Source organism: Podarcis melisellensis, assembly GCF_964234715.1.
Source record: "Podarcis melisellensis genome assembly, chromosome: 3".
Taxonomy (NCBI): Eukaryota; Metazoa; Chordata; class Lepidosauria; order Squamata; family Lacertidae; genus Podarcis; species Podarcis melisellensis.
In genome coordinates, this window is record NC_138530.1 from 80873392 (window position 1) to 80898665 (window position 25274).

Consider the following 25274-nt stretch of genomic DNA (forward strand, 5'->3'; position numbering starts at 1 on the left):
AAACATGAACTGGAATGGAAAAAAATGTACTGCTGCTTATTGGCACCGATTATGTTCCTGTTTTCATAGCAAGACTGGGGGGAAAACCTTCCAAATGAATAATATAAAATAATTGGACTATCAGCCAGTATATTTCAACTATTATGCAAATAAAATGAGAGAAGAGAAATTGACATTACCTTGAGATATCTTCATCAGCTGTGAGTTCCTGTTCCATCAATAAAAATACTTGGACCTGAAGTTTGTTTGTTTTATTTAAAAAAAAACACAACACACCAAATTTTAAAAACAGTATTAACAAATGGACATTCCAATCCTATCCCCCTTACACATTGACAGTGATGTGGTGGTAGTAGTATGCATGTGAACAAACACCTGATCTTCTCCACTCAATTATTGTCCTCCTTCCAGGCTAATGATCAGGTGGAAAAGATCCATGCAGGTTGCTCAAAACATGTGACTTCAGTATCCTTATGCATGACATAGCATGTAAGCTTGCACCCCAGCAATGATATATGCCCATCATCACTAATGGCTGGAAATCGCATCCTAGCAACATCCGAAGGGCACTGTGTTGGCTAACCTTGGGCTATAGAGAGATTGAATTATTGGCTTTTTTTAATATATAAAAAAAGCTTCCCCATGTTCCAAAGTCAGTTGCAACTCACCAATTCTGTGATCATGGTAGGCCAAAGCGAGGTAAGATGCTGTGGAGACATTCTCAAGAGCAGAACTCGGAAAAAGAGGAACACTTGGGAGTGAAGAGTGGGCACTTGCGGCAGGCGGAGACTTTCTACCAGCCTTTCTGAAACAGAAAAATCAACACAGATTTGGTAGCTCAAAAATCTGCAGCCCAGTTAATGAAAAAACAACCGATTAATAGTATGAGCTTTAGTTGACTTGTATTTAGGAAAGCTACGCTAAACTCATGCGCACACAAACCTCCCCTCAATGTAGAATATTAGAAGTGCTGGGGGAAGGAGGGAGAGATGTACCAGTTTTCAAGTAAACAGTTCACAGTGTTTCTAAGAGACAATCATAACAGCCAATGGTATGATCCAGAGGTTAGCAGGATTTTTTTTGTATGCTTTGTTCTGCTGGCTCCAAATTATGTGCCAATGCACAGAGCAGAAGATTTAACTACTGTTTAAATCAGGGGTGGGGAGTCCTTGGCCCTCCACATACTAATAAACTCCAACTCCCATGTGGCCCAGCTAGCATGACTGGTTGGCATGCTTCCGTCTTGAGAGACAATGGGAGTGTGCCTCCAGAGGTGAAGACAAACCACCGCATTAGCAACACTGAAGTGACCTCCCTGGGGTGCAAGCTAATGGTAAGGAATGATGAGAGTTGTAGTCCAACATCTGGAGGACTGCAAATTCCCCATCTGTGATTAAAGTGGAAACTGCGGGAGGTCAATGATAATAGTTAAGCAAAGGACACTTGTATTAACTTTACCCCTACAAGGGAAATGGTAAAATTCTTATTCACCTTGTATATCTGGAAGGTATTTCTGGTATTGGTCCACTTCACTGCTAAAAATGGCAAAGGCCAGCCTCTTCAGAAGCATAGCACGCTGTTCCAGTTCTACATCCCGATTGGCAAACAGATTGAGTGAACTGCTCTGGGCCACAGCCACACGTGCTAAAGAAGGAATCATGCAGCAGAGAAGGTGCTTTTAGTGAAGACAGAAGTTCTTGGCTCAGAGACAGGAGTAGTTCAAAACAGGCACAGGACTCCAGGTTGGAAAAGGCTGATTTAAAGTATGTTATTAAAATCGCTAGTCGAGTGCCATAAATCAGTGCCCAGATTGTATTCTGCACTTTAAACATATATGCCAGGTACCACATACACTACATGGATCCTATTTATGAGCTAATTGCACTGTCTGTGTGCATTTCTCTTAAGAAGGCCCATCTAGTCCAGCATCCTGCTTCTCACAGTGGCCAATGAGATGCCCAAAGCAGGACATGAGAGCCACAGCACTCTCCCACTGTTCCCTATATTCATGAGAGCAAGGGAACTATTCATAGGATAGACCTGGCACTAACACTCACACTTCAGCAGTCACTTAGTCTTGGTGTTCAATACTCTAGAATTTTCTCTGAATATACTTTTTAAAAAGTGATTTTACATTCTTTTTTTTCAAAAAAAGGGATGCAACGCATTCCGAGTTAAGACGCACTCTTGTGGGCTATTTGGCAGGTGGATCTTGCATACAAACAACAAAGCCCTAGGTCAAGGCAGAGAGAGCAAGGAAAAATTCAAGATATTAACGTAACAAACATTAAATTTACAAAACAGAAACAAAATTAATGTATCAAAATTACTCCAATAGCAAAGTCAATGAAAAAGTATCAATCATGTCTATGCTGTCTTCGCCAAAAAAAACAAGCTTTCTTGGCTTAGATTAGTTGTGATTTGGACCATTATGCCAGGCATCCCCAACCTTCGGCCCTCCAGATGTTTTGGACTACAATTCCCATCATCCCTGACCACTGGTCCTGTTAGCTAGGGACCATGGGAGTTGTAGGCCAAAACATCTGGAGGGCCGCAGGTTGGGGATGCCTGCATTATGCAAACACCAGAAGAATCAACCTTTACAACATGATGGCTAATATTATTAAAATGGATTCCACACATGCAAGTGTCTGTGGATCTTGTACAAAGAGTTAAAAGCCAGAACTCACTCATCAGATCTCTGAACGTGGTTTTGTCATGTGTCATCAAATTATCCATGATTGCTCTCCAACTAAAAAAGAATTTAAAATTATATTGTCATTGCAACTAAACGCATGGCATTTTATTTTGGTTTAAATAAAAAGGGAAAGTGTCAAAAGTTTGACGCCCCTTTCACAATTCTGCTCTGTACGTCAGAATAAGATCCCGCAGTATATGAATGGTACAGATCCGTAAGAACCAAGCAGCTGCCTTTGTTGACCAAGGGAGTCTTGGGGTTAGGGGGTGGGGAGAATATAAAGAAAAGAGACAAGAACTTGAGAAGAACGCTGCAGGATCAGGCAAAATGAAATCTAGTGCAACATCCTGTTTTCACAGTGGCCAACCAGTGCCTAGGAAGTCCACAAGAAGGAACTGAGTGCAACAGCACTCTCCCCAGCAAGTGAACTGGTATTCTGAGGCATACTGTCTCCAACAATGGTTGCAGAATATAGTCACTGGTAGCCCTTATCAAGCTTGAACCAAGGCTATTTGAGAAGCTCTTTCTGGAATCAGCAACCACACTATCCAAGCTATGGGTAGATGTGCATGGAATTGAGTAGAGGCAGTGGATGTGCAGAACCAACAAATTGTGGGAACTTGGAGAAACAAGCTCTGTAAGAACTGGAGAGAAAATAGCAGAGGAACGAAGTTCAGCTGTACCTTATGCAGAAGGCATCAGGTTTCACCACTAGGATCTGCAGGTGGGGTTGGTGAAAGAGCTGCCTGAAACCCTGTTGTGAAGTTGCTATATAGTGTAGACCTCACAGCCATCAGAAGATTATACAAGCAAATGAGAGTATCTAGTCATCTGGAAAGTGCAGATTGCTAGAATTTTGTCAGTATGCTGTCTTAAGACTGGGGAGCTGATGTGGTGCCTTCTAGACATTGCTGGCCTTAACTCCCATCATCCCTGAACATCAGCCATGCTGGCTGGGGCTGAGAGGAGTTGAAGACCCAAAACATCTGGAAGGCCCCATGTTGACAACTGTCTTGGGGAAACAATTCTATTCCCTCTGCCCCTTGGTACTAAAATCAAACAGGAGCAACAAAAAGCCTTACTGATTAACACAGGAAGCATCCATTTGAAAGAAACTGGAATCCATAAAGAGGTCAAAAGCTTCCTTTTTCCACGCTCTCCTTGTGTACTGATAGCCGCTCAGGCTGCTCAATAGCTGAACACACGCTCGGTAGCTGGGCGCGTTATGGGCACTGGAACAAGGAAATAAATCCAATTCAAAAAGATTACAAGTAAGAAAAACCCTGCACAAAAACAGTCAGAATGCATCACCTTTAAATCAATTTGAAATTATTTTTGCTTGGATCCCAAAACCAGATCCTGGCCTACAGCTGCCCACTGAATGCCCCATCCCCTTCAAATGCTGCTCCTGGATGTTAGTAAACCCTCCAGAGCAGACTTTAGCACCACGCAAGGGGGTGCACCTAAAAGGAAAATTCATTATTAGAAAATCACCACCCTCTTCTGTGCACATGCATAATCACAACCATGATGGTACTATTGATGTGGTTAGTCAACACCTCCCATCAGCAATGTTGGCTGCTGGCCTTGTTGGTTGGGACTGATGGGAACTGGAAGTTGAATGATATCTGGAGGGCTACTCTTTCTTTGCCTCCGTACTGGATGAAGCATTTAGAGCTTAATTTGTCAGAAACATGCCTTATTCATTCAAGCAGCTCTGTGTCATCTGTAGCCTGAAAAGTCCTCCTTCTTCAACAACTAGCCTGAAGCAAAGAGCTGGAAAAACCAAGGCATCTTACACCAGAAAGTTACGCCACATAAAGAGCAAGCCTGGTAATGCAAATCTAAGTGGCTGAAGTGAGTTACACCTCTGGCGGGGAGGTCAGCAGAGACTGTCAGCCACACAGATAAAATTCCTGCCATTGGTATTGCACAGCACAGAATGTTAACACTGTGATAGGCTCAGCGATGAAGCTTTTGTTTGGTGAAGCTTTTGACAGAAACTGACTTGAGTTACTATAATATCAAGGGCTAGTCCTGAACACTATCTGCGAAATACAGAGTTACTGTGCAAAATCGGAATTTAGGCTGCTGAAATGCAAAATGTCTCACAAATGCCAACAAGCAGGAAACGTTGGGGACTACAGATTGCTACTTTTGCTACCAAACTCTTTCAATAGTCAACATGAGTTCATACACATGCACTCAGAAGAGCAGTTGGGGAAGTGGCAAAAAAGACTACTAGGGGAGCAAGGATGTAATCATTGCCAGATAGGACCTTAATCTACTATGAAGGGAAGTGGGGCAGATGAATGGGATAGCAGGAAATATCTGGCGTGGGGGAGCACCAGTCTTGGAGTCGTTCCTGCAGATTAGGGCCATATGTCACTGCAAGTATTAGGGCTTCTTATATATAATTGCTCATTTCAAGACTGCAGAGAAGGACCACATTCAAACAACAGAATCTCATTTTAATAGGCAGAGATATAGATGAGCCTATGGCACAGCCTTTTCACAAGAGCCAGCAAACAAACCAGAATGTATATAGTTAACTAACATGAATTATAGCTGTTTTGTTCAAGCCTGGAAACTATGGCAGACAGCTTTTGAACACGTCAGGATATTAAGCTATTAAGTTGGCTAAGTATCTTGGCTTGTTCTGAAGCAGTTAATCATCATTTCCTTGTTTGGGAAACTTGTTCAGAGAGTACTTTATGTAAACTGTAATGGTAAGTTCAATGAAAGTGTACATCATAGTTAAAATAAGTTGTACATGTGATTGTAGAGGTACCTGTGATTGCGAAGATAAGGCACAACATAGTGCATTATATTTACAAGAAGTGGAATAACTCGCTCTTTTTCATCACTGTAGAAAACCATATCCAAAAGATGAGCCAAGACCTACAAGAGAAGAGAAATATTGAAAATGTCAATTTTCTGCCCTTACAATCTTTAAGGACTTCTGCTTAAAATATATAAATACTGTACTATATATCCTTTCAATGGATGACTGCCCAGCTTCCAGCTATATTCATTATTTTCAAAACGTCACAAAGAAAACATCATTTAACAAGTTCTCTTTTAAATATCATCTTACCAAAACTAAATGGTTGTTTAAAAAAATCCACAAATTCCTTAAGTATAGCACCATAAAATATAGATGATTTTTCTTCATTCTCTCAAAAGCAGATAAGAATTGTATACTGACAAATGTGCTGCATTCCATAGCAGAGAAATCCTGTCCGAGACTGAGCACATGAACATGACTGTTTTAATACCAAATCAACTTCCAAATGTAATGTGTGCTTTTGTGTGTGTGTGTGTGTGTGTGTGTGTGTGTGTGTGTGTGTGTGGAGCCAACAGCTATATTATCTTTCAGCACAATTTTGTTTCTGCTAAAAAGGAAAAAATATACCCCAAAGTACATGCATGGACAATTCCCTTCTCTACTATTTCCAGCGACATGGGCTTGGATGAAGATTTGCAAGGCAATCCTAACATGTCTTCTCAAAAGTAAGTTCTATTGAATTCAATGATGCTTACTCCAAGATAAGTGGGGTTAGGATCTTAAGTCATGCTTATAGTAGGCCCATTAAGAGCAACGGGGCGTAAATTAGCCACAACAAAATTCAGTCCCACTGAATGGTAGCTTTGTGCTAGCAAAAGCCCTTCTGTGAGCCTAAGACGGCACGCCACTTATACTGCTCCAAAAGATCCCCGGAACCTAAGGAGAAGCTTTTGGGAAGCACCAGAGCCTGCCCTGCATAGATAATTGAAAATCAGGTTCCTTGCTTTTCACTAGTGCAGGTGTGAGGAACCTCAGGTCCAGGGGCCAGGTGTGGCCACCAGGCTTCTCACTGCTCAAAAATATGTGCTTTCTTGTACATCTGAATATTCACCTGCTACCAAAATTCCAGAAGTGCAAGTGTGGTGAAATAATGCTCTGTTCTTTTCTGTGTTAACTCTTATATTTATATACAAACAAATATCTTAAAGTCTAATAAAAAGGGGGGAAACTTACTTCTGACAGCAGCGTTAAGGCATGGACACTATAAACGGATGGAGTTATGCTTGAGGTTTCCAAAGCTGGAGACAACATATCTGAACATTATTTTTTTTGAGGGGGTGGGGAACAAAAAATGAAGACATGAATCCATGTGTCAGTATCTGTCAAGCCGTTTTAAAAGAAGCCACAGGTCTTTAAATATGCAGTACATCAAACAAGTTAGCACTGGGATGCATGCTGCGAGATAAAATCCCACCAGTTTCCCTTTTCCCACCTGAAATTTGACTAAATATATCTGCATTCAACTATTGATATTTTAAATCCTGCAAAATCCTGTGATATTAAGCTGAGCTAAAATCTCAACAAGTTGTCTTAATTATTTTGCATAGAATGGATGCTTGTGGTTCAATTAAAATAAAGAATCATTATAAAATCAAAGAGAAATACTGTTTACGTAGGCTGTGTTCATATGCAACACAGACAGAGCAATTCAAACTCTGTCAGGCTGGGGTGGGTTTGGAATGAGCAGAGGTGTTCCTCTACCCAACTCTCCTAGACCAACCAGCTGACTGCCAAACATGAAAGTGAGATCCCAAGACGGTCTCAATGTGGTCATGCAATGGCATTGGGGGAATTTATCCTGTTCTCACCCTATCTTATAATGTGGCCACAAGCAGCAGGGCTGCAGATGCGGCAGTGGCCCCAACTGGAGGGCAGAATGGGAGATAAGGTATAATCCTAAACCATAAACAAGGGGCAAGGAATCTTAGCTCAGCAGGTGAAGATCCTTATCTGCACATGCCCTGCAGACCACATTGGACAGGTAGGTGGCACAGTCACCTGTCAGTCAGCTGGCATCATAAATCTTTAAAATGCACACCCCCCCAAAAAAAAATTGGTTTCAATAAAAACTGCCTGGAAATGCCATTCAACGTGATTTTTTTAAAGGGCTGTGTGACCATTATTCTGGTTGCTGGATTGGACAAACAGATATAGGACACGGTTTCTTATCTAGCCAGGGATACACAGGTAGAGAGGTTTGCAGCCCTCAGCTAGATGTAAAATGAATTTAAATAGCAGGAGCCTTGCTCAGCTGCAGCAGTGGGGCATGGACAAGACGCATGCCTCATCAGGCTGGTTTGGAGAAGTCAGGCTCACCTGTCCCTCAGATGATGGACAGGTGGCTGTAGCTTGCACAAAACAGCCCTGTTACGGTTATGTTAGAATAAGGCCCTCAGGGCAAAAGTGTTTCCCCATCTCTGCTCTACTGTTATCATCAACAGAAGCAATTTTGGATACTGATTAAATATGCTGGGCGGAGGAAGGGTGGGGGGCAGGCAATCACCTTCAACATCAGACTCCAAATTGTTTCCATCAACCATTATCTTGGGGGATGGTTTAACTTCCAAATTGCGCCTTAGCCACGTAGTCTGTTCCAGGGACGAGCCAGCGATGGCTCCAATGGCATCCACTATTTTGTGGGTTACATCCTGAAAGAGGCAAGGGAAAGAAATGCAAGGTGATGAAAAGAGTCTTGTGCATAAAGAGAAATAGTAATTGATTTTTCTTGCATGGTCGATTTCTGCATGAGGGTGATGGAGAGCATGCATAAGGCAGTGCCGCGGTGCAAGAGGTCACTTGATCAGTGTATTCAGAGTGCTCAGAGTTTATACAAAGGTCAATGGCGCAAGGATTGCACCCGCCCCTTTGAGGAAACCTGTGCAATGGGAACATGCAAAAGGATCCTGATGCATTGATGTGTCAGGATTGCGCAACAGATTGGGAGAATGAAAAGAGTGACAATGGGAGGGGCCTATCAGATGAGGATAAACAGCCAGCATGGCAACAGACAAGCGGGTGTCAGATCAGCTCCCCATAAGTAGTGACTGGCCAAAGGTAATCCAGAAACAGCTGAGGTGGCCTCATTTGCTGGTTCACTTCAGATAGCAAAACATGGCACATCTAAGCAACAACACCATCAGATTCAAGGTTCACATGTTAAACATGGAACTCGCACCACACATTTCCTAGAAATTAAGTGTACAAAAATCTGACTGAAATCAGAGAGCATTTTTTAAACTAGTTCAATAATTAAACTGATCTCTTCTAAAGAATGTATCCCTTCTAAAGAATTGGAAAGCAACCCAGGTAAAACCCAGCTTCAGTGTACTACACAACAAAATATTACAATTACGAAGGTGCTTTCCTTTTATTTTATTTTTTAAAAAGCACATTTGTACTCAGAAGTAACTAAGGACATAAATTTCTTACCTGAAGATCACGCTGGTCTTTCTTATTATCCAGATTTGGGTTTTTCATTATAAACTCATTTAAAACGCTTTTAAAAAAAAGAAGAAATAAACTTTCATATGATGGCTTGAATAGAACAGATGGACCAAATATTTAAACAAAGGGGACAACAACTGCAGAAATGCAAAGATGCTCAAGACTATCTACATGCAAAGAAGGACGAGCCTAATTTCCCATGTTGGCTGCATCTCTCTTGTCATTGGAGGCAACTCCAAAAGGTCACGCAATTTTGGGAAGAGGCTTCTCAAGGGCAAGTGGCAGGGCAGGTGAAGGGAGATTGTTTGAAGAGGAAAGGGAAGCCTTCTGGGAAATCCAGTTACTAAGCAGAAGATCCTTATGTAGCAGTTCGGATTTCACTCCATGTATTTATCCAAATGATAAAACAAGTGACTGTTGATACTTTCCACAGCAATGTATACCAACGCTGTGGTTATCAATGCATTGAAACAAAATATGTGGAGTTATCACCTATTATACCAAATGCATCAAAACAACACGGGGGTTGCATGAGGTTATGGTGATATTATGGACGAGGCAAGCTGACACAAGGGTTTAGGTCTGGCATAACAAAGTTTTGGATTACAACAAAATAATATTTTAGCAGATTCCTGCAGATTTTTAGGTCATCTCTACATGCACACACCAAAATGGGCAGTGGTGGTCCAAAATGGTGCAAGCTTGGTGTTTTTGAGCCATGTTTCATATTAATAAGAATAATTTTAATCAAAAGACAAGATTAGGTTTGTTAATTCTGATCAGAGAACTCTCATGCCCACATGCTGTTTGATAAAGGTTGTCATCTTCTGATAAAAAATGCTCCTCTATAAAAGAGCTCTGGTTCATAACACATTGTGCACTGAGCTTGCACTGTTCTGGATTTCCTTCCCTGTTCTGATGTTGAGAGCGCTTTAAATACATGTTTAACTCTCACATTCAAATACATGGGATCTGAACTGAACGAGGCCCCAATAAATTACTGTGGTGCAGTCAAGGTTTGCTCACTGTCGCCTACGTAAAGCTGTGCTGATGGTTCTTTTTTAGAGCCAGTTACAGGGGTTGGGTTACACATGACATTTGCTGGATTTCAGCCTTGCTTGCGAAGGCCAAGCTACCTCTCCAAACGTGAAGTAGCAACATGTCCCCCAAATGCAAGAGATCAACTTCTCTCTTAAAATCATCATGGTACTCCCTATCACTCATCAAGAATGTTTTAAGGTCTCTGAAAAATGATCTTGGCATTTCTCAGTAGGAAAAATTGATGGTGCTCATGCAAACAAAATAGCTCACCCAAGTATGAGAAATTGCCCTGGAGCTGGAAGGCCAAGTTGTATGGAATCCTTCAGAAGCAGCAATAATGAGGCCCAGCTGTCGACTACATTGGACACTGGGATTCTGCAAGGGGGGGGGGGAGAGAGGGGGTCATATGGGTTTCCAAACACCATTAGAGTACTTCTTCACGCTACAGCCTAGTATCAAACAAATGGGATAAACACTGAAAGCTAACACTGGTGTTTTCTCTCAGTGAACGACCCAACAGGTAAGATAAAAGAACTCTAGAGGAAATGGGACACCAGAAAATAACCCTGCAGATTTTCCAACTTGAGAAAGAGATTAATTTCCCAAAAGCTGGAAATAGGTTCCAGCTTCTCTTCTGACACTTTTAACCTTAAGTTCTCAAAACCTGCTTTAAAAAACTGAATGGAACCACTGCACAAAGCACACAGCAAACACCTCATCTGGTGACACAGGAGAAAAGAAAAGTCCCCATAACCACTCACTGTCTTACCTCTGAATGTACGCAAAGAAAAACTGCAGCATGCAGACTTCCAATGAAAGGTGCTTCTAGAAAGATTTAGAAGCAAAGTATTAAAAGAAAACGGTTATATTTTTTTCCCAAGGCCACCAAAGTGCATCAAAAGCCAGGAATCAAAATAATAAAGTAAACCTTGCTCAATTTAACAAACAGTGATTGCTTGACAGAGTGCTACATACAGTCTTTCTTAAGGTTTTCCCCTAAATATATTTCCTTGGTTTCTAAGCTTAACTGGAGCTTGGAATGCCAGTTGCGGTAATCTATGATAAGGAGAGGTGGGTTTGGAACTCAGCCCATTTCAAGTTACCATTGTTCCTGGCATTTGAGAACTGGGTGTGTGTGTGCAAAATGGGGAAATTTAGAGCCACCAACTTTTTTAATGGAAGCTGGAAATAATGTTCCTATCAAAGGGTTGCACCCAGGTATGTTATATTCTGAGTAAACCTGCTGCAATCAATGGGCTTAAGTAAGTCAACTCAATTTATCTTTTAGGTTCAGAACTGCCATCTATTTTCATTTCCAAAATTAAATGAGGTTGTGTCCACAACTATCTAGCGTGAGTTATTACAGTAATCAAAGCAAACTGATTAATTTAGTTACTCATAAAGAAGCAATCCAACACATTTCACCTGTTTTAATTGAATGCATTGGATATGTATGTTTGTTTGTTTGTTTTACAGTCACAAACGCCAGCTCCCTCGGCCTCTAAAGCGAGATGAGCGCCGCAACCCCAGAGTAGTCTGTGGCTGGATTTAACTACCAGGAGTCCTTTACCTTTAACGTTTGTCAAACACAGCCTAGCCATCGTAACATCAACTTCTTTTGTTGGAAAATGCAAGCTTAAGTTCTTTCCATACCTTGTCCTTGGCTATTGCTGGTGGTTGCTTCAAGACTTCTTTCACTGTTTGCATAACAGTCTCAGTTCTCATAACGCTGATAGAACGAACCAGCTCCACTAACAGAAGCTGTTCTTCACTAGCTGTAGGAATGACCTAAAAAGTATTATACATTGCTATTGAGTCCAGCACTGAAGTCCTGACAGTTTCAAAATTACATGGGTCGTATTGTGTGGCCCTGCACAATGTTCCATGGACTCCACCTCCATTTTGCATTGGCTCCACCCACCTCTGGCATGGAGTTCCCAGATAGTTAGCTACAAGAGAAAATGGCGTTTAGGCTGAAAAGGATACCCCTCCTTTCCTCTAGGACATCTGATCAATGAAACTTACCGGGCTGACTGACAGGTTCCCCACTTGCCTTCCCAGGGATACAAAGCACCTGGCCCCCAAGAACCTCAATCTGGACCTTAATACTTTAAGCCATTTGAAAAGAAGATGGGAATTATTTTCAAATGGCTGCATTACTTAACATACCTTAGTCCTTGAAGTGTTTTTGTGTTGCCTCCTTTCATTCCACACAAATGCAATAGCTGCCATAAAATGAACGCCGTGATTCATTGAGATAGGGCCCAGCAATTCAAGAATCTGCTGCCTCAGGTTCTGAAATTTAAAGATCATCCTCATTATCAAACTATGCACCCAGAGTATTTTGCTACTGTCCATTGACTGCAAAGATATGGAAATGCAACCTAAATAATTCCTTAAATTTAGTGGGTTTTTTTTTTTTAAGGTTGCTTTTGTTCCTCAAACAAAACAATGTATAACATGACAAGTAACGTTTAGTTAAGAACACTAGTTGTATCTGTTTTACTGTAAAGCATGTTTTCTTCTTTACTCATCACTGGAATTCTCCCTTTTTGTTTACTGTGTGATCTTACACAGTCATTCCACTGGAGGCTGCGTGTGGCCGGTGGTTGCCAGATATGCTCCTTGTTTGTGTATTTAAAAAAGAGAAATCACAGTGCTTGAAACTTTTCTTTTGCCTGTTATAAACTGTTCCTGTCTTTCACAATCTGTGTCAGTTTTTCCATCAATTCAAAAGTCCAAGTTTGTTGGTACCATTCAGAGAAATTGTTGTCACCTAAATCTATCTTCAAGCTATTGTCAAACATGCTGCTTACCGTATTTTGCACCCCATAGGACGCACCGGCCCATAGGACGCACCTAGTTTTTTGGGGGGGAAATAAAGAAAAACATTTTTATTCCCCCCCCCCAGGTGCAGGGCTGGAAGAACCAGGTCGGGGAACAGAAGGAGGGCGCGCTCCGCCTCCCCGCTGTCCCTCGAGCTTGTGGGGCTGGCGATAGGGAGAAGTGCGCTGAGCCCAGGACTGGAGGCAGCTCTGCGCGGCCATCGGGAGCCGGGCGGGACTTCGCGCCCCGCTCCCGATGGCCACGCAGAGCTGCGCTGAGCCTGGGACTGTAGGCAGCTCTGCGCGGCCATTGGGAGCCAGGTGGGACTTCGCGCCCTGCTCCCGATGGCCACGCAGAGCTGCGCTGAGCCCGGGACTGCAGGCAGCTCTGCGCGGCCATCGGAGCCGGTCTCCCGAGGGTTGCGCAGAGCTTCCTGAAGCCTGGAGAGCAAGAGGGGTCGGTGCGCACCGACCCCTCTCGCTCTCCAGGCTTCAGCGAAAGCCTGCATTCACCCCATAGGACGCACACACATTTCCCCTTCATTTTTGGAGGGGGAAAAGTGCGTCTTATAGGGCGAAAAATACGGTAATTTAAGTAAGTTCTTATTTGTAACATTTTGACTTCTGTCATCAAATATGGATAATGCCATCCTGAGATCTAAGTCTAGCATCAGATAAGTCTCATTTCATATATCCATTTATACAGAATTCCTATATCATCTCACATGACCACCACATTTGAAAGTAAGTACCTGAAAACTTAATATATGTTACAATCACCTAGAAACTGAAAGAACTACAGCTGAATATCTGGTAGAGAAATGCCCTGCCTTTGAAACAACAGAAAATAGGATGCCTGCATATGATACAAAGAGACACCCTGGGATTATTTTCTGTAGGAACAGCTAAGCGGTATATATTTTTTGAGGGAAGTTAGTGCTGGTTTGTTTGAAGTGTGAACAAAAGCAAGTGTTAACAAAAAAGAGAGTAATGGGCTAGATCTTGGGTAGGCAAACTAAGGCCTGGGGGCCAGATCTGGCCCAATCGCCTTCTAAATCCAGCCTGCGGACAGCCAGGGAATCAGTGTGTTTTTACATGAGTAGAATGTGTGCTTTTATTCAAAATGCATCTCTGGGTTATTTGTGGGGCATAGGAATTCGTTCATCCCCCCCCCCAAAAAAATATAGTCCGGCCACCGACAAGGTCTGAGGGAAAGTGGACCGGCCCCCTGCTGAAAAAGTTTGCTGACCCCTGGGCTAGATCTTTCATGCTGAAATGCTGTTAACAAATAAAGAATTTGTTTCTTCATTTGTAGCTTCTATCATAACAGAATTCCCCTCAGCTTATTCAATTCCCGAATAAATATTATCATTGGAGAATGTAAGTGATGATGATATGAAATGAAATAGGGCTTGCAAGGGATACCTTCCCACTGCAAACAGAAGTAGAATAAAATCTGTGGATGTTTGGTATCAGTGGCTAAGGCTGGATATGGGGGAATTTTATGAGGAACTTGGAGTCAGAGTTTGCCCTCTGTTAACCTGCAAGGTTGCTGGTGGTTCTTTAGGTTCTGTGCTGGTGATTTACTAAACACTTTGTAGGTTACATTCAAACAGACACAACTCCATCTAGTCTGACAAAGTCATACACACAGTACGCAGACACACACAGCACCATTCATGCTCTTCTGACCTTTGTTGATCCAAGATTAATGGTGGTAATGGATGCAGCAGCTGCAGCAGCTGTTTTCTCTGAAGAGTCTGCCTGGTGCAGGATGCTCCACAGAAGAGTCACAGATGACATGATCATGTGAAGGATAGACAAGATCCCACTGCGTGCTTCTAGCATATGCTTTTGGTCTACAGTCACCAGAAGCTGGTACCAAGAAGAGCAAAATATATCAATTACTCTCAGTGATACAGGAAAGTGCCTACCTCCTCCACACATGTACAATTCTGCCCTTTCTCACTTTGGGTCTCTCCTCTCCCTCTTAGTGTGCACTGAGTCGAAGGCTTAGAACTTTAAAATAGAGGCTTAACACTAATAGTTTCCTATGCTTCATGGCAGTGGGTATACTAGGGCCGACCCTATCATTAAGCACCTGCACATCAAAAAGGGGTAGTAAATTGGCATTCATTTCATTTATTATTATAGTGTTTTTATTTCCAGGGATGGAGAGATGCTTGTGTCACTTTCAGCCTCAGGTGCCAAAATAACTTGACAACCATGGGTACTATATTCCTCGTCCTCAGGTGGGCGCCAAGTCCTGCTCTACATCAAGAAGCAAATGTATTGGGCTGGCCCTGGGGGCTGTACCCAGAATTAGCGCTGCTGTTAAACCAACCCAATGCACATGAGTTGTAAGGAAACCATGCAATGTGCAGACTTACTGGGTGCCACTACAGATCACAGCAAATTATGGGCTCCTAAACTGTTCTCATAAGCAAAGGATCTATAGCAGGGTTTCCTAAACTTAGGGTTCCAGTTGGTTTTGGACTACAACTCCCATCATCCCTAGCTAGCAGGACCAGTGGTCAGGAATGATGGGAACTGCAGTCCAAAAACAGCTGGAGACCCAGCTTTGGGAAACCCTGATCTAGAGGTATAGTCAATTCAATAATGGTGTCCTCCCTCTCAAATGACAAAAATAAATGTTACAGTTAAAACACATGCATAGACGAAGACACGGTCAAATCCTTGAACATGCTTACCTGATGATACTGTGCAGTTGGATCCAGCAAGCAATAGTGAATAACAGTTGTGATGCCTTCCAGCAGAGTGAGCATCATATCTGGTGGAGTAACTGATGCCATCCAAAGGGGCCTAAAACACAACATTGAATTTGTTGCAATTTTCAAGGGAACAAATTAAACATTTAAAAAAATGGCCAAGAGAAAGAGAGACACATGCCTGCTGCTGGATAATCCTGTTTCGTATCTGTACTGCTGAATCAGGTTGTCCAGGTTCCGGCAAAGCTGGAGGGTCACAGAAACCACCACTCTTTGGAGCACCTTCCCCATGTAAGGCAGGGAAGCAGTAATGAGTCCTATCCACTGGGGATGCATTTTACAGGCACAGTGCTGGTGCAACGCTCTTATCACGGCACAGAGAAACATGCCTTGGGAGGTGATTGGCTGAGAGTGCAAATACTGAAGGGAAGTCATTGGCTGCTGGGGGTTGATGTGCTCCAAGTCCGTCACAACAAAGTCAAAGCCTGCCTCGTTCTCCTCGGGCACAGTCATCACTCTGTGCTCCAGGACAATGAGCCGCTGGAGGACTTTCAAGAGCTGCGACTGCAGGGTGCTGCCGTTGTCCAGCTCGTCCTCGGAGAAATTGATGAGGCTGTCTTCAGAGTAGCCTTCCTCAATGGCCACCATATTTTTCCCAGCGACCTTCTCGCTGTGCCACTTCTGGGCGCTGAAGATGGAGGAGAGCAAACAGTGCAGAACCACTTTCTGCACCTTGCATTTGGACAGCATGTCCGAGATGAAGCTGGGAAAGCCCTTTGTGGAACTCTCCACCACTTTGGACAGCTCGGCGAAGAGAAGGGTCAAAATCTCAATGCTCATCATCTGCATGTTGCGGTTCCCTATCAGGTCTTGCGGGGAGACTTTCACGTGGGTTGGATAGTGGCTCCGCATGTAGTACAAGCACAGAGAAATGAGGATCTCTATGTACATGGAGCTACGGAAATTATGGTTTGAGTCCACTGGGATATGGCTGTAGAAGTCTTTGCCCATAACCGATATGCGATGTCTGGCCAAAAGATTCTGAAGTAAGGACAGCTGTGGGGTATAGGCATTGTTGACGCTGGTGGTGGAGATGGCATTCACAAAAGCGGAAGGGTTTGTTTTCAAGATGGCTTTAATGGCAGAGAAAGCATAGAGAGTCCTTGAGGAGTCATACACCTGAAGGTACAACAGCACATGCTGGTATAAAGGATGGATATTAAAGTGGGGCGACTTTCGCATTCCTGGTGACCCTGCGTCACTCTCGATTTCCGAGATCTCTCCCTCTCCGCAGCTGTACCAATTTTCCAAGTCGAGGCCATCGGTGAAGAAAACACTGGTTTGTTTAAGCTTCTCGGCTTGCGCCTTCTTCTTCTCGTCGTCTTTCTTCTTGGCTATTTTGACTTTAGGCTTTGCTCCTGGCTGCTTACCGGACTCTTTCACGATGGTTTCTTTCTCTGATGTTTTTTCAGGGAATTTCCCTTTAAAGCTGAACTGGATGCTGCTGTGACTTCTCTGCCTAGACTTGGTTTCCGCTGATGCGGAAATCGGGTCACAGAGACTCTGCTCGCTTACTGAGATGCAAGGAGAGGAATTGTTTCTGGAGATTTCATTGGAAATGCTGTCCAGTCCTGTCTCGGTCGAGGCAGATAGCAATTGAGAACTGTCGTTGCTAAGCAAACTGCTCTGGCTGTCTTGAATGTTTGGGTCTTCAGTTTTAGCAGCCTCTTCGGAGGGATCCAAAGCATTTAGCTTAGTGGAGGCATCTTCTGAATACAGGTAATGCTTACCTGGTTCGATATCTTCTCCAAGCCCGCTGACAACCTTGCATATCAAGTCAGTGACCACCTGCTGGACAATTTCATCCGGTGAATCTCCCCTCAAATGCTGAGAACTGTCTGTTGCCATCAGGCTTTCAGCTTCTGCCTCAAAGCTTAGGTTATCCCCAGCAGATGACTGGGAACAGCCAGAGTCCGAACTCTGCATTATTTCTATCTGATGGTCAGGAAGATCAAAATCAGATGCAACCATAGGAAGCGTTTCACTGCTGGTACTCAGTAGGGAGATCCTGTCACTTAATGGGTTGACTGTAAGACTGAAGTTCTCCATTTCATCCATGCCAAGTTGCTTCTCGTTGTTCTCTTTAGCAGTAATGTCTTGTTCCTGACTTACCGGCATGTGGGCAAATGCTTAAAAGAAAAAGGGAATTTAGATGTGATGTTTTTCTTCAGATACTGAACAATTAGTTCCCTAAATCACGTAACATTCCTTCCTTGCTAAAGCAGCTTTACAGACGGTTCACTCTGATCGTTTACAAGTTAATATACAAGAGTCCTATTCAGAGGCTGTATAAATTACATTTAGGTAGCTATCCCTCAGTTAACTCTAAATGCTCTGTAGATGGGTTTACAGACCCAACAGAGCTCTGGATCAGGGCCGACCTGTGTTGCAAATATGAGCAATTACTAACAGAAGTACAAAAAGCACTCAATGCGTATTTTAAAAAAATGTTCTAAATCTGCAAAGCAAAGCATTTGACCTCTGATTAAATGTTGCTATTGGACTTTGGCATCTGTAATTGATCAAAAAGTCAGAAGATAATGTATGGGGGGAATATACAGACAATGTGCTTGGTTTATGGTTTAATCAGGTTCTCATCTGGCATGTCCACATTAAGTTAGAGAATAAATTACATTGTGGAGTAGTGCATTGTGGATGAGTAATAAACAGAAAACAATCCATACCAGAATTAATTTTTAAAGGGTTGGTTTAGTAAAACACAGAAATTATAACCTGATGACCAGATCTATCATAAATGTAACTGAATAACTTCCCAATTCATAACATATATACTTGAACTAAATTCCTCTTGATAAACAAGCTTATCAATAATCCATTAATTCTAAAAATAAGTTAAGACTCTTAGACTAGATGACAGTCCACAAAATAGGAAAGAAATAATGTTTAGAGAAGACAGTATCTGCTTCGGCTTGTGGCATTATTACCATTATTGGCGAGTCCCTTCTAAACCAATACAGTGGTACCTCAGGTTAAGTACTTAATTCGTTCCGGAGGTCCATTCTTAACCTGAAACTGTTCTTAACCTGAAGAACCACTTTAGCTAATGGCGCCTCTTGCTGCCGCTGCACCACCAGAGCACAATTTCTGTTCTCATCCTGAAGCAAAGTTCTTAACCCAAGGTAATATTTCTGGGTTAGCGGAGTCTGTAACCTGAAGCGTCTGTAACCTGAAGCGTCTGTAACCCAAGGTACCACTGTATGATGTCTAAATTGAGATGCTTCAAGAAAATGGTATCAGGACAGAATATTACCAGAGCACTCCTTTCATACCATTCTAGACTCCACGCCATCCTCTCCGGGATCAGTAATGGCATGGACAGCATTGGCCCAGCTACTAATTCATGGATATATTCCATTTGTGATATGACCCCATATGGAAGTGCAGGCAACCCCCGATTTGCTTGGGGGTTGCATTCTGGGTCATCGCACGAGATGGCGGAGTGTATGTATGCCCGCCCTACTCTAGGTCCGACCATGCTGTGCACGCCTTGAATGTGCACAAAATTGTCATTGTCTGTATGATGGAGTATTGTAAAGGCATATTAGTAAGGCAGATATGTGAAATTAGGGTTTTTAAACACAGTACTTACAATCACCACAGTTAAATTTCTGCATAAAATTATTTTCATTTTCATCCTCAGGATAACAAGATGGTTTATTCCAGTAGCATTCAGCCTGTACTCTCTGGACAGAAATACGCTGAGTTTTTGGGTGGAGGAGCAACAGAAGCAAAGGTTCAAGGACTCTTGCAATGTCGTGACGTTGGAGCACTTGATTTAACCAGGCCTGACCGACTGACCAGGTAGAACCATCCAAACTGTTAAGGCTGTCCAGCATGATAAACAAGGACCTGAGCGTGGGGAAAAAAATCCAAATAAAAACCATAATGGTTATAACTATGGGCATCCGCCGGTAGTTTCTTCAGCTGGGGAAACCTGGCTGAACAACTTGACAGACACTTCATCTACTGCATAATGGGAGGACTCTGCAGAGGTCTAAGAGATGGGCTATCTTTCCATTTGGAATTGGGAGGGGGGGGGCTGCCTTCTAGGTCAGAAAGTGATATGGCTCTTCCTGGGTAGAGACAATTAAACTCTGAATATCTTTGAATCCAACCAACCTGTCAAATGAGCGACCATACGATGAGGACTTGTTAATATGGAGGTCTCTGGTGAGGTGCCATAGCACTGCAAACTTGGCATGAGCTTCTGTCCTGATTTTCTGCAAAACAGACAGACAGATAACATGGTTAAACAATTCACTGAAGGAAGTATGGAGGGAAGTGGCAATCTAAATCAGAGCCAAGTCGGAACACATGGAAACGGTATAATCAAGTGATTGCTGCGGTTAAATCACAAGCTAGCTTTTGGTTCACAATTTTCCTTTTTGTACCTTTCCCTCAGTACAGTATCAGAATAGGAAAGCAGAAATAAGAGGGCAGAGCAGAATGAAGTTTGTTATTTATTTAGTGCCATCCAAGACTAAAGACACTACCTGAACAAAATTAGAGGAAGAGCAAGCCTGGTTGCAAAGAACCACACTGGAAAGGAGGAGCTATTTTTTATTATTATTATTATTATTATTATTATTAATTAAGACACTACTGTTAGGAAGGAAGGTTGCCTGCTTAAGAATTGCACTGTTCCTCACCAACAACACCGTGAGGCTCCCATGTCTTGCATTTTACCTGCATAATCTGCAATGATAATATAGGATTCTAAAATAGTTTCACTGCCTCAATTCCCAAATTGAGCACACCTCAAAAGAGCGTAATACATGTGAGCCAGTATTTACCTTGTCTCTGTGGGTCAACTGTTGACTGATAACATCCTCACAAATGCTAGATGACGGAACTAGATTGTGCAACTGGAAAAAAAGCTCCACACTCTTCTGGTGATGTTGAGGTGTTCCATCACCCAACTGGTCCCATAGTGTTAATGCCACATGCTTTGGAAAGGAACACAGGAGAAATACACACAGACACAGTTATAGCTGTCTTATCAGTGAACAGCTGGGGGAGATGCCTAGGTGTAGCCCAGCTGATGTAGAAAAACACTGAGATCCAAATGTGATGTGGGTGCTCCTCTACAATGGGAAGGCACTTCCGCTTTTACAAGGTTTTCCCCACTTTCTGCCAAGTCTATCCTCTTGCTTCCACCCCCAACACATCCTATATTCTTCCACAGGGTCCTCTACCCCTCAAAAGTGGCTTTTCAGGGGGTTGTGGGGGGAGATTAGCATGAAAAAGCTTCACTGTTCAAGCAGAGTTCCACCCATGATTTTTTGGGTCCAAGCCTTTATAAGGCCCAGAAAGAAATTTCTGTAAAATGCAATAACAACATCTGTTTTAACAGCAGTTTCATTGCAAACCGCATAGTGCCACAGCAGCAGCAAAGCCCCTTGTGCTGGGTTTCTCAAGCGCCCCATAACTAGCTGGCTGTCAAGACACTGGGAAAGTGCTGTGCAGTGGACTTTGACAGGGGTGGGGTGCTGCTGCGCTCATGTCCTGCTGGCAGGCTTCCAAAGGGCCACTGTGAGAACAGGATGCTGGACAAAATGGACCATTGGCCTGATTCAGAAGGCTGTTCTTATGCTCTTATCAGGATTGTAGGTAAAATGCTTAACAAGTAGTGTAGTGAGTAATGAGCTTCAGAGCAATGTATTAAGTTTCATTTAATCCAAAGCAGTGATAACAGTCTCGTAAGGTGCAAAGTTTGGGTGCAGTACTTAGAAATTAAGTACCTCTGAAGTTCAGAAGTGGGTCAGCAGGTGGACAGAACTGCTGTGCTAGTTTCCCAGTAGGCAGATCACTGCTGGAAGGTGGAAGGGTGAGGTATTAGGAAGGTCAGTGTGGTGCTAACACATTGGCAGGAGCACCAGACTGCCTCGCTGGTGCATTTGCACCATGCCACCCTCCCTGCTGCCTCATGAATATGCAACAACAACCCACCTGCTGGGATGCTAGCATAGTAGCTGTGCCCCACTTGTCAAGCTTCTGCATAAGTCCTGCCAAAAATCAATAGAATTTAAGGACATAACCTTGTCTAGATACAATTTTTTAAAAAAGAATTCAAAGTTTCTGAACAAGCCAACTTCAAACCATAGGTTATGAAGCTGGCTTACTTTCCCAGCTAGAACTTGCTTTATAGCACCACCTAACAACTAATCAGGCTTTGTAGAAAGTGAAAATAAACGCTGCAGTGGTTCTTCAGCCTGGCACATTTTTATCATTACGGAAGCTGTATTACTGTACCTTGAAAAAATCTGTCTTTTCAGCCATGTATCGGAGGTTGCCTTGAGTGAGAGGAGGTCTGATCACAACAGCCACTCTTCCTTGGTTTGGACTCAGAGGCTGTGGCGCGTCCACACTATTCAGATTTTCTCCAGTGACAACAGCAACGGACTGAGTCAATCCCACTAAGTCCATTATTAAAGAAATAGTGACACCTTGGATGCTGAAATCACTGGCTTGTCTGCAAGCACCCATAAGAGTCTGGAGCCACAAGGGGGGCTGCTCTTCTTCACAATCTGAAAGGAAAGGGCTGCTATTAAAAAAAAGCAGTTCCTCTTATATTGGAAAATTATATTTATTCCCACCCACCGCCCCTCCATCTTGCATATCTACTGTACCACCATCAGCTACTTCAAATAGGTTAAACTCTAATGGGAAAAGTAGAATGGGCGGGGGAGAAAGACTTTGCAGAAATGTATCACAGTTTACTTTGCATGTCTAGCTGGGCTTTTGATGGCCTATCTTCAAACAGCAGACCAGCCCTGTGCTACACCAGACAGGTAGGCTGCTTTTGAAAATCAGTGTTCAAAAGCAGTTTCAGATGTAGTATGGAGAGGCTGCTTTTTGATATTTTAATTTTTAAAAATCCTGATGCGTATATGCAGTAAGCACTTGGGCATACTGAAATGGATCACGGCCCCCATCTAAATTTGTAACGGATCTCAAGGGATCATGACAAGCAACCATATCACACAGATAATGTTGAACGGGAGGAATGAGAGATTAATTGCCATCTAAAAATGATAAAAGGAATGAAGGGAAGCAGTAATACAAATATGGTCCCCATCCTAGAACTAAGATGTACGCCTGATTTGCACACATGGGGTTGTATCCAACTAAGTAATACTCAAGTAGACTGACTGAATCAGAAGACATGACTTAAACAAGTCCATTGATTTCAATGGGTTTATTGTGTGCAACGCATGGACTGTTCCATTTATTTCAATGGAGATATCAGATCTGAATGTGCCTGCTGATCTGCAGACTCCACTGAAAGCAGAGGTTGAAGGTTCATGGGCTAAGTACACGCATCAGAATTCCCAAGCTTAAATGAATTAATTGCCCTCCAACCATGAATTAGCTGCTTTCCACAATCATCCCTTCTATTCCTGCTTCTTTATCTATATGCAACATATATATATAGGTCCTTAGGCATGACAACTATAATCTGTGCTAAAAAAACCCAAAAACACCTGACATGAAACTGAACATCAAAAAGGTGGCAAGATATAGTAGGAATAGCCAATGTCACATCCTCCAGATTTTGCTGGGCTACAACTCCCATCAACCTCAGCCAGCAAGGTCAATGGTTGGGGGTGATGGGAGTTGTAGTCCAACAACATCTGGAGGGAGTAGAATAATAAACCCAAACTCTAATAGTTGGGTAGTTAAGCACTTATGAAAGATGGAGTAGCAACTGCACAGCATCCGTGTCACATGTTAATGATATGGCTATTATTTCAACTACGTAAACCTCAGGTTGGCTGTGGGGGTGTGTCAGTAACCTCACACGGATTGTACAAAAGTGCTTCACAGTGGGCCCCTTGGGATGAGGTCTTGGGGAACAGAAGCTCAGAACCTTACACTGCACATGAAGAAGATTCTCAGGCTCAACCCCCAACATCTCTAGCTAATAGGACCAGGAGGTGGGAAAGGCCCAGCTACACCTGAGACCCTGCAGAGCCAGTGCCAGTGTGAGCAGACAGCACAGGGATTGATTGACAAATAATCTGACCTGGGGTAAGGCAGTTTCAATGCTTCCATATGAGACTTTGGATTTCAGAAAACAAAGCTTCAGAAGCCCCAGAGGAAATGAATGCCTGTTCTTTGAGACTAACTGACACAGAATACTACTACTGGCCCCCCAACCTTCTTTTGAAAGATGAGATACTTTGTATGCCTCAACAAAGCTGTGAAGTTTTCATATGTATTAGGTACTCAATACAGGAGCTTATTAACTGCAAACAACCATATCACACAGCAGATGTGAAGTGTAAGAATAACCTACACCAAAAATACACTGGAAGTGCATCAATTTACATCTGATGTATCCCAATGTCAAACATACATACTGATAGGAATTAAGCAGGATTGGTTTCCAAGTCTGAAGCAAATCCATTCCAACAATTACCCAAATCAAAACCCAGTATACCTCCCATCAAGCCCTTTTTTTACTAGGAACCATTTCTTTAAATAATAATAATAATAAAGAATAGGAGAACTGGGTTTGTGCACAACGAGAGAAAGAGAAACAAAAGGTAGTCAAAACTGGTTTTACAAAAAGTGAAAGATCAAACCTGAAAGGAAGTTTTAATGGGGAGGAGATTAAAATGTAGGAAATTACTCACCAATATCTGTCTGCTCAGCATGTATTTCTGATGTGTGGTTTCCCTCTGCAATGTAAACTGGAAAACTTGAGCACTCAAGGAAGAGCTGACATGCAGCAATGAAGGCAGAGAGGTATTCTTTTGGCGATGTCTTCTTAGTGGTCCTTTTCCCTTTAGCTGCATCCCCTTGTGACTCTCTGGTACACTGTGCAGCCTCTCCTTTCCCCCTGACGAGGTCCTCCTGAAGCTCAGCCGCTAAGGGCCGAGACAAGGAGTTGCTTGGAATGATGTACAGGTTGATAAATCTGGTTAAAAACTGCTGGACATACTCCAAACAGCACTGCATTGCAGTCTTCTGAACTGTTGTTGTCTTCCCACTTCGAGATCCTGTCCTCTGGGCCATCTTGGAAGACGGCTGAACAATCGTTTCCTCGGAACCCAGAGTGGAGACTGTCTCAGTCTCTGAAGAAGTGCTGCCTATAATGGGGAGGCCAGTTGTTCCAGACCCCCCACTCAGCATCCTGTCAATGTCATCAGTCGTATCTGCCTGATACTGCACAAACTCGGTAAAGCCACTTTCAGAGGACCGGCTGCTTGGAGGATTTTCACCATCTTCAAACACATCGTTTGGGTTCTCTGCAGAAACTGGTGGCATCTAATTGAGACAAGAGTAAGGAAGGAGCAAGAGCTGAATAAAATCAGAGGTGGAAAGCAAACCATGTCACCGAGAAGGCCCCATTCCTAGTAACGACTTGTCTCATTTCACTTGGCAGGTGCACACAGAGCAGAGCCTCTGATCTTATGGATCAGCTCTTTTACACTTCCAGAGAAACAAACAAACAAACAAAAATATGCATGTATATTCCTAACTTATTAAACCTTTCTGTGTTCCTGGTGCACATGGCACACGAAACTATCTTTTTTCTAATATAAAGGCCGCAAGGTGCATATGTAGCAGCCAGTCCATTCTTGAAGTAGGCCACAGGTTTT

At 42.9% G+C, this 25274-nt stretch overlaps 1 protein-coding gene across 6 annotated transcripts in view; it reads right to left on the reverse strand.

Annotated features, from left to right (window-relative positions):
• DOP1A (DOP1 leucine zipper like protein A) overlaps positions 1 to 25274 on the reverse strand; it is a 53878-nt gene that overhangs the window by 2786 nt on the left and 25818 nt on the right. For all 6 annotated transcript variants that reach the window (XM_081904784.1, XM_081904785.1, XM_081904783.1 and 3 more), the window contains 21 exons: positions 24306 to 24939; positions 21919 to 22193; positions 20460 to 20612; positions 19786 to 19886; positions 19256 to 19515; positions 15767 to 17774; positions 15568 to 15679; positions 14549 to 14731; positions 12201 to 12326; positions 11685 to 11819; positions 10801 to 10856; positions 10302 to 10406; positions 8976 to 9042; positions 8050 to 8194; positions 6720 to 6799; positions 5490 to 5599; positions 3781 to 3930; positions 2691 to 2752; positions 1492 to 1644; positions 669 to 805; positions 180 to 235 (listed from right to left, as the gene is read on the reverse strand). In XM_081904784.1, coding sequence (XP_081760910.1) covers positions 180 to 235; positions 669 to 805; positions 1492 to 1644; positions 2691 to 2752; positions 3781 to 3930; positions 5490 to 5599; positions 6720 to 6799; positions 8050 to 8194; positions 8976 to 9042; positions 10302 to 10406; positions 10801 to 10856; positions 11685 to 11819; positions 12201 to 12326; positions 14549 to 14731; positions 15568 to 15679; positions 15767 to 17774; positions 19256 to 19515; positions 19786 to 19886; positions 20460 to 20612; positions 21919 to 22193; positions 24306 to 24939 — 5108 coding nt within the window. The remainder of the gene's footprint in view (positions 1 to 179; positions 236 to 668; positions 806 to 1491; positions 1645 to 2690; positions 2753 to 3780; positions 3931 to 5489; positions 5600 to 6719; positions 6800 to 8049; positions 8195 to 8975; positions 9043 to 10301; positions 10407 to 10800; positions 10857 to 11684; positions 11820 to 12200; positions 12327 to 14548; positions 14732 to 15567; positions 15680 to 15766; positions 17775 to 19255; positions 19516 to 19785; positions 19887 to 20459; positions 20613 to 21918; positions 22194 to 24305; positions 24940 to 25274) is intronic.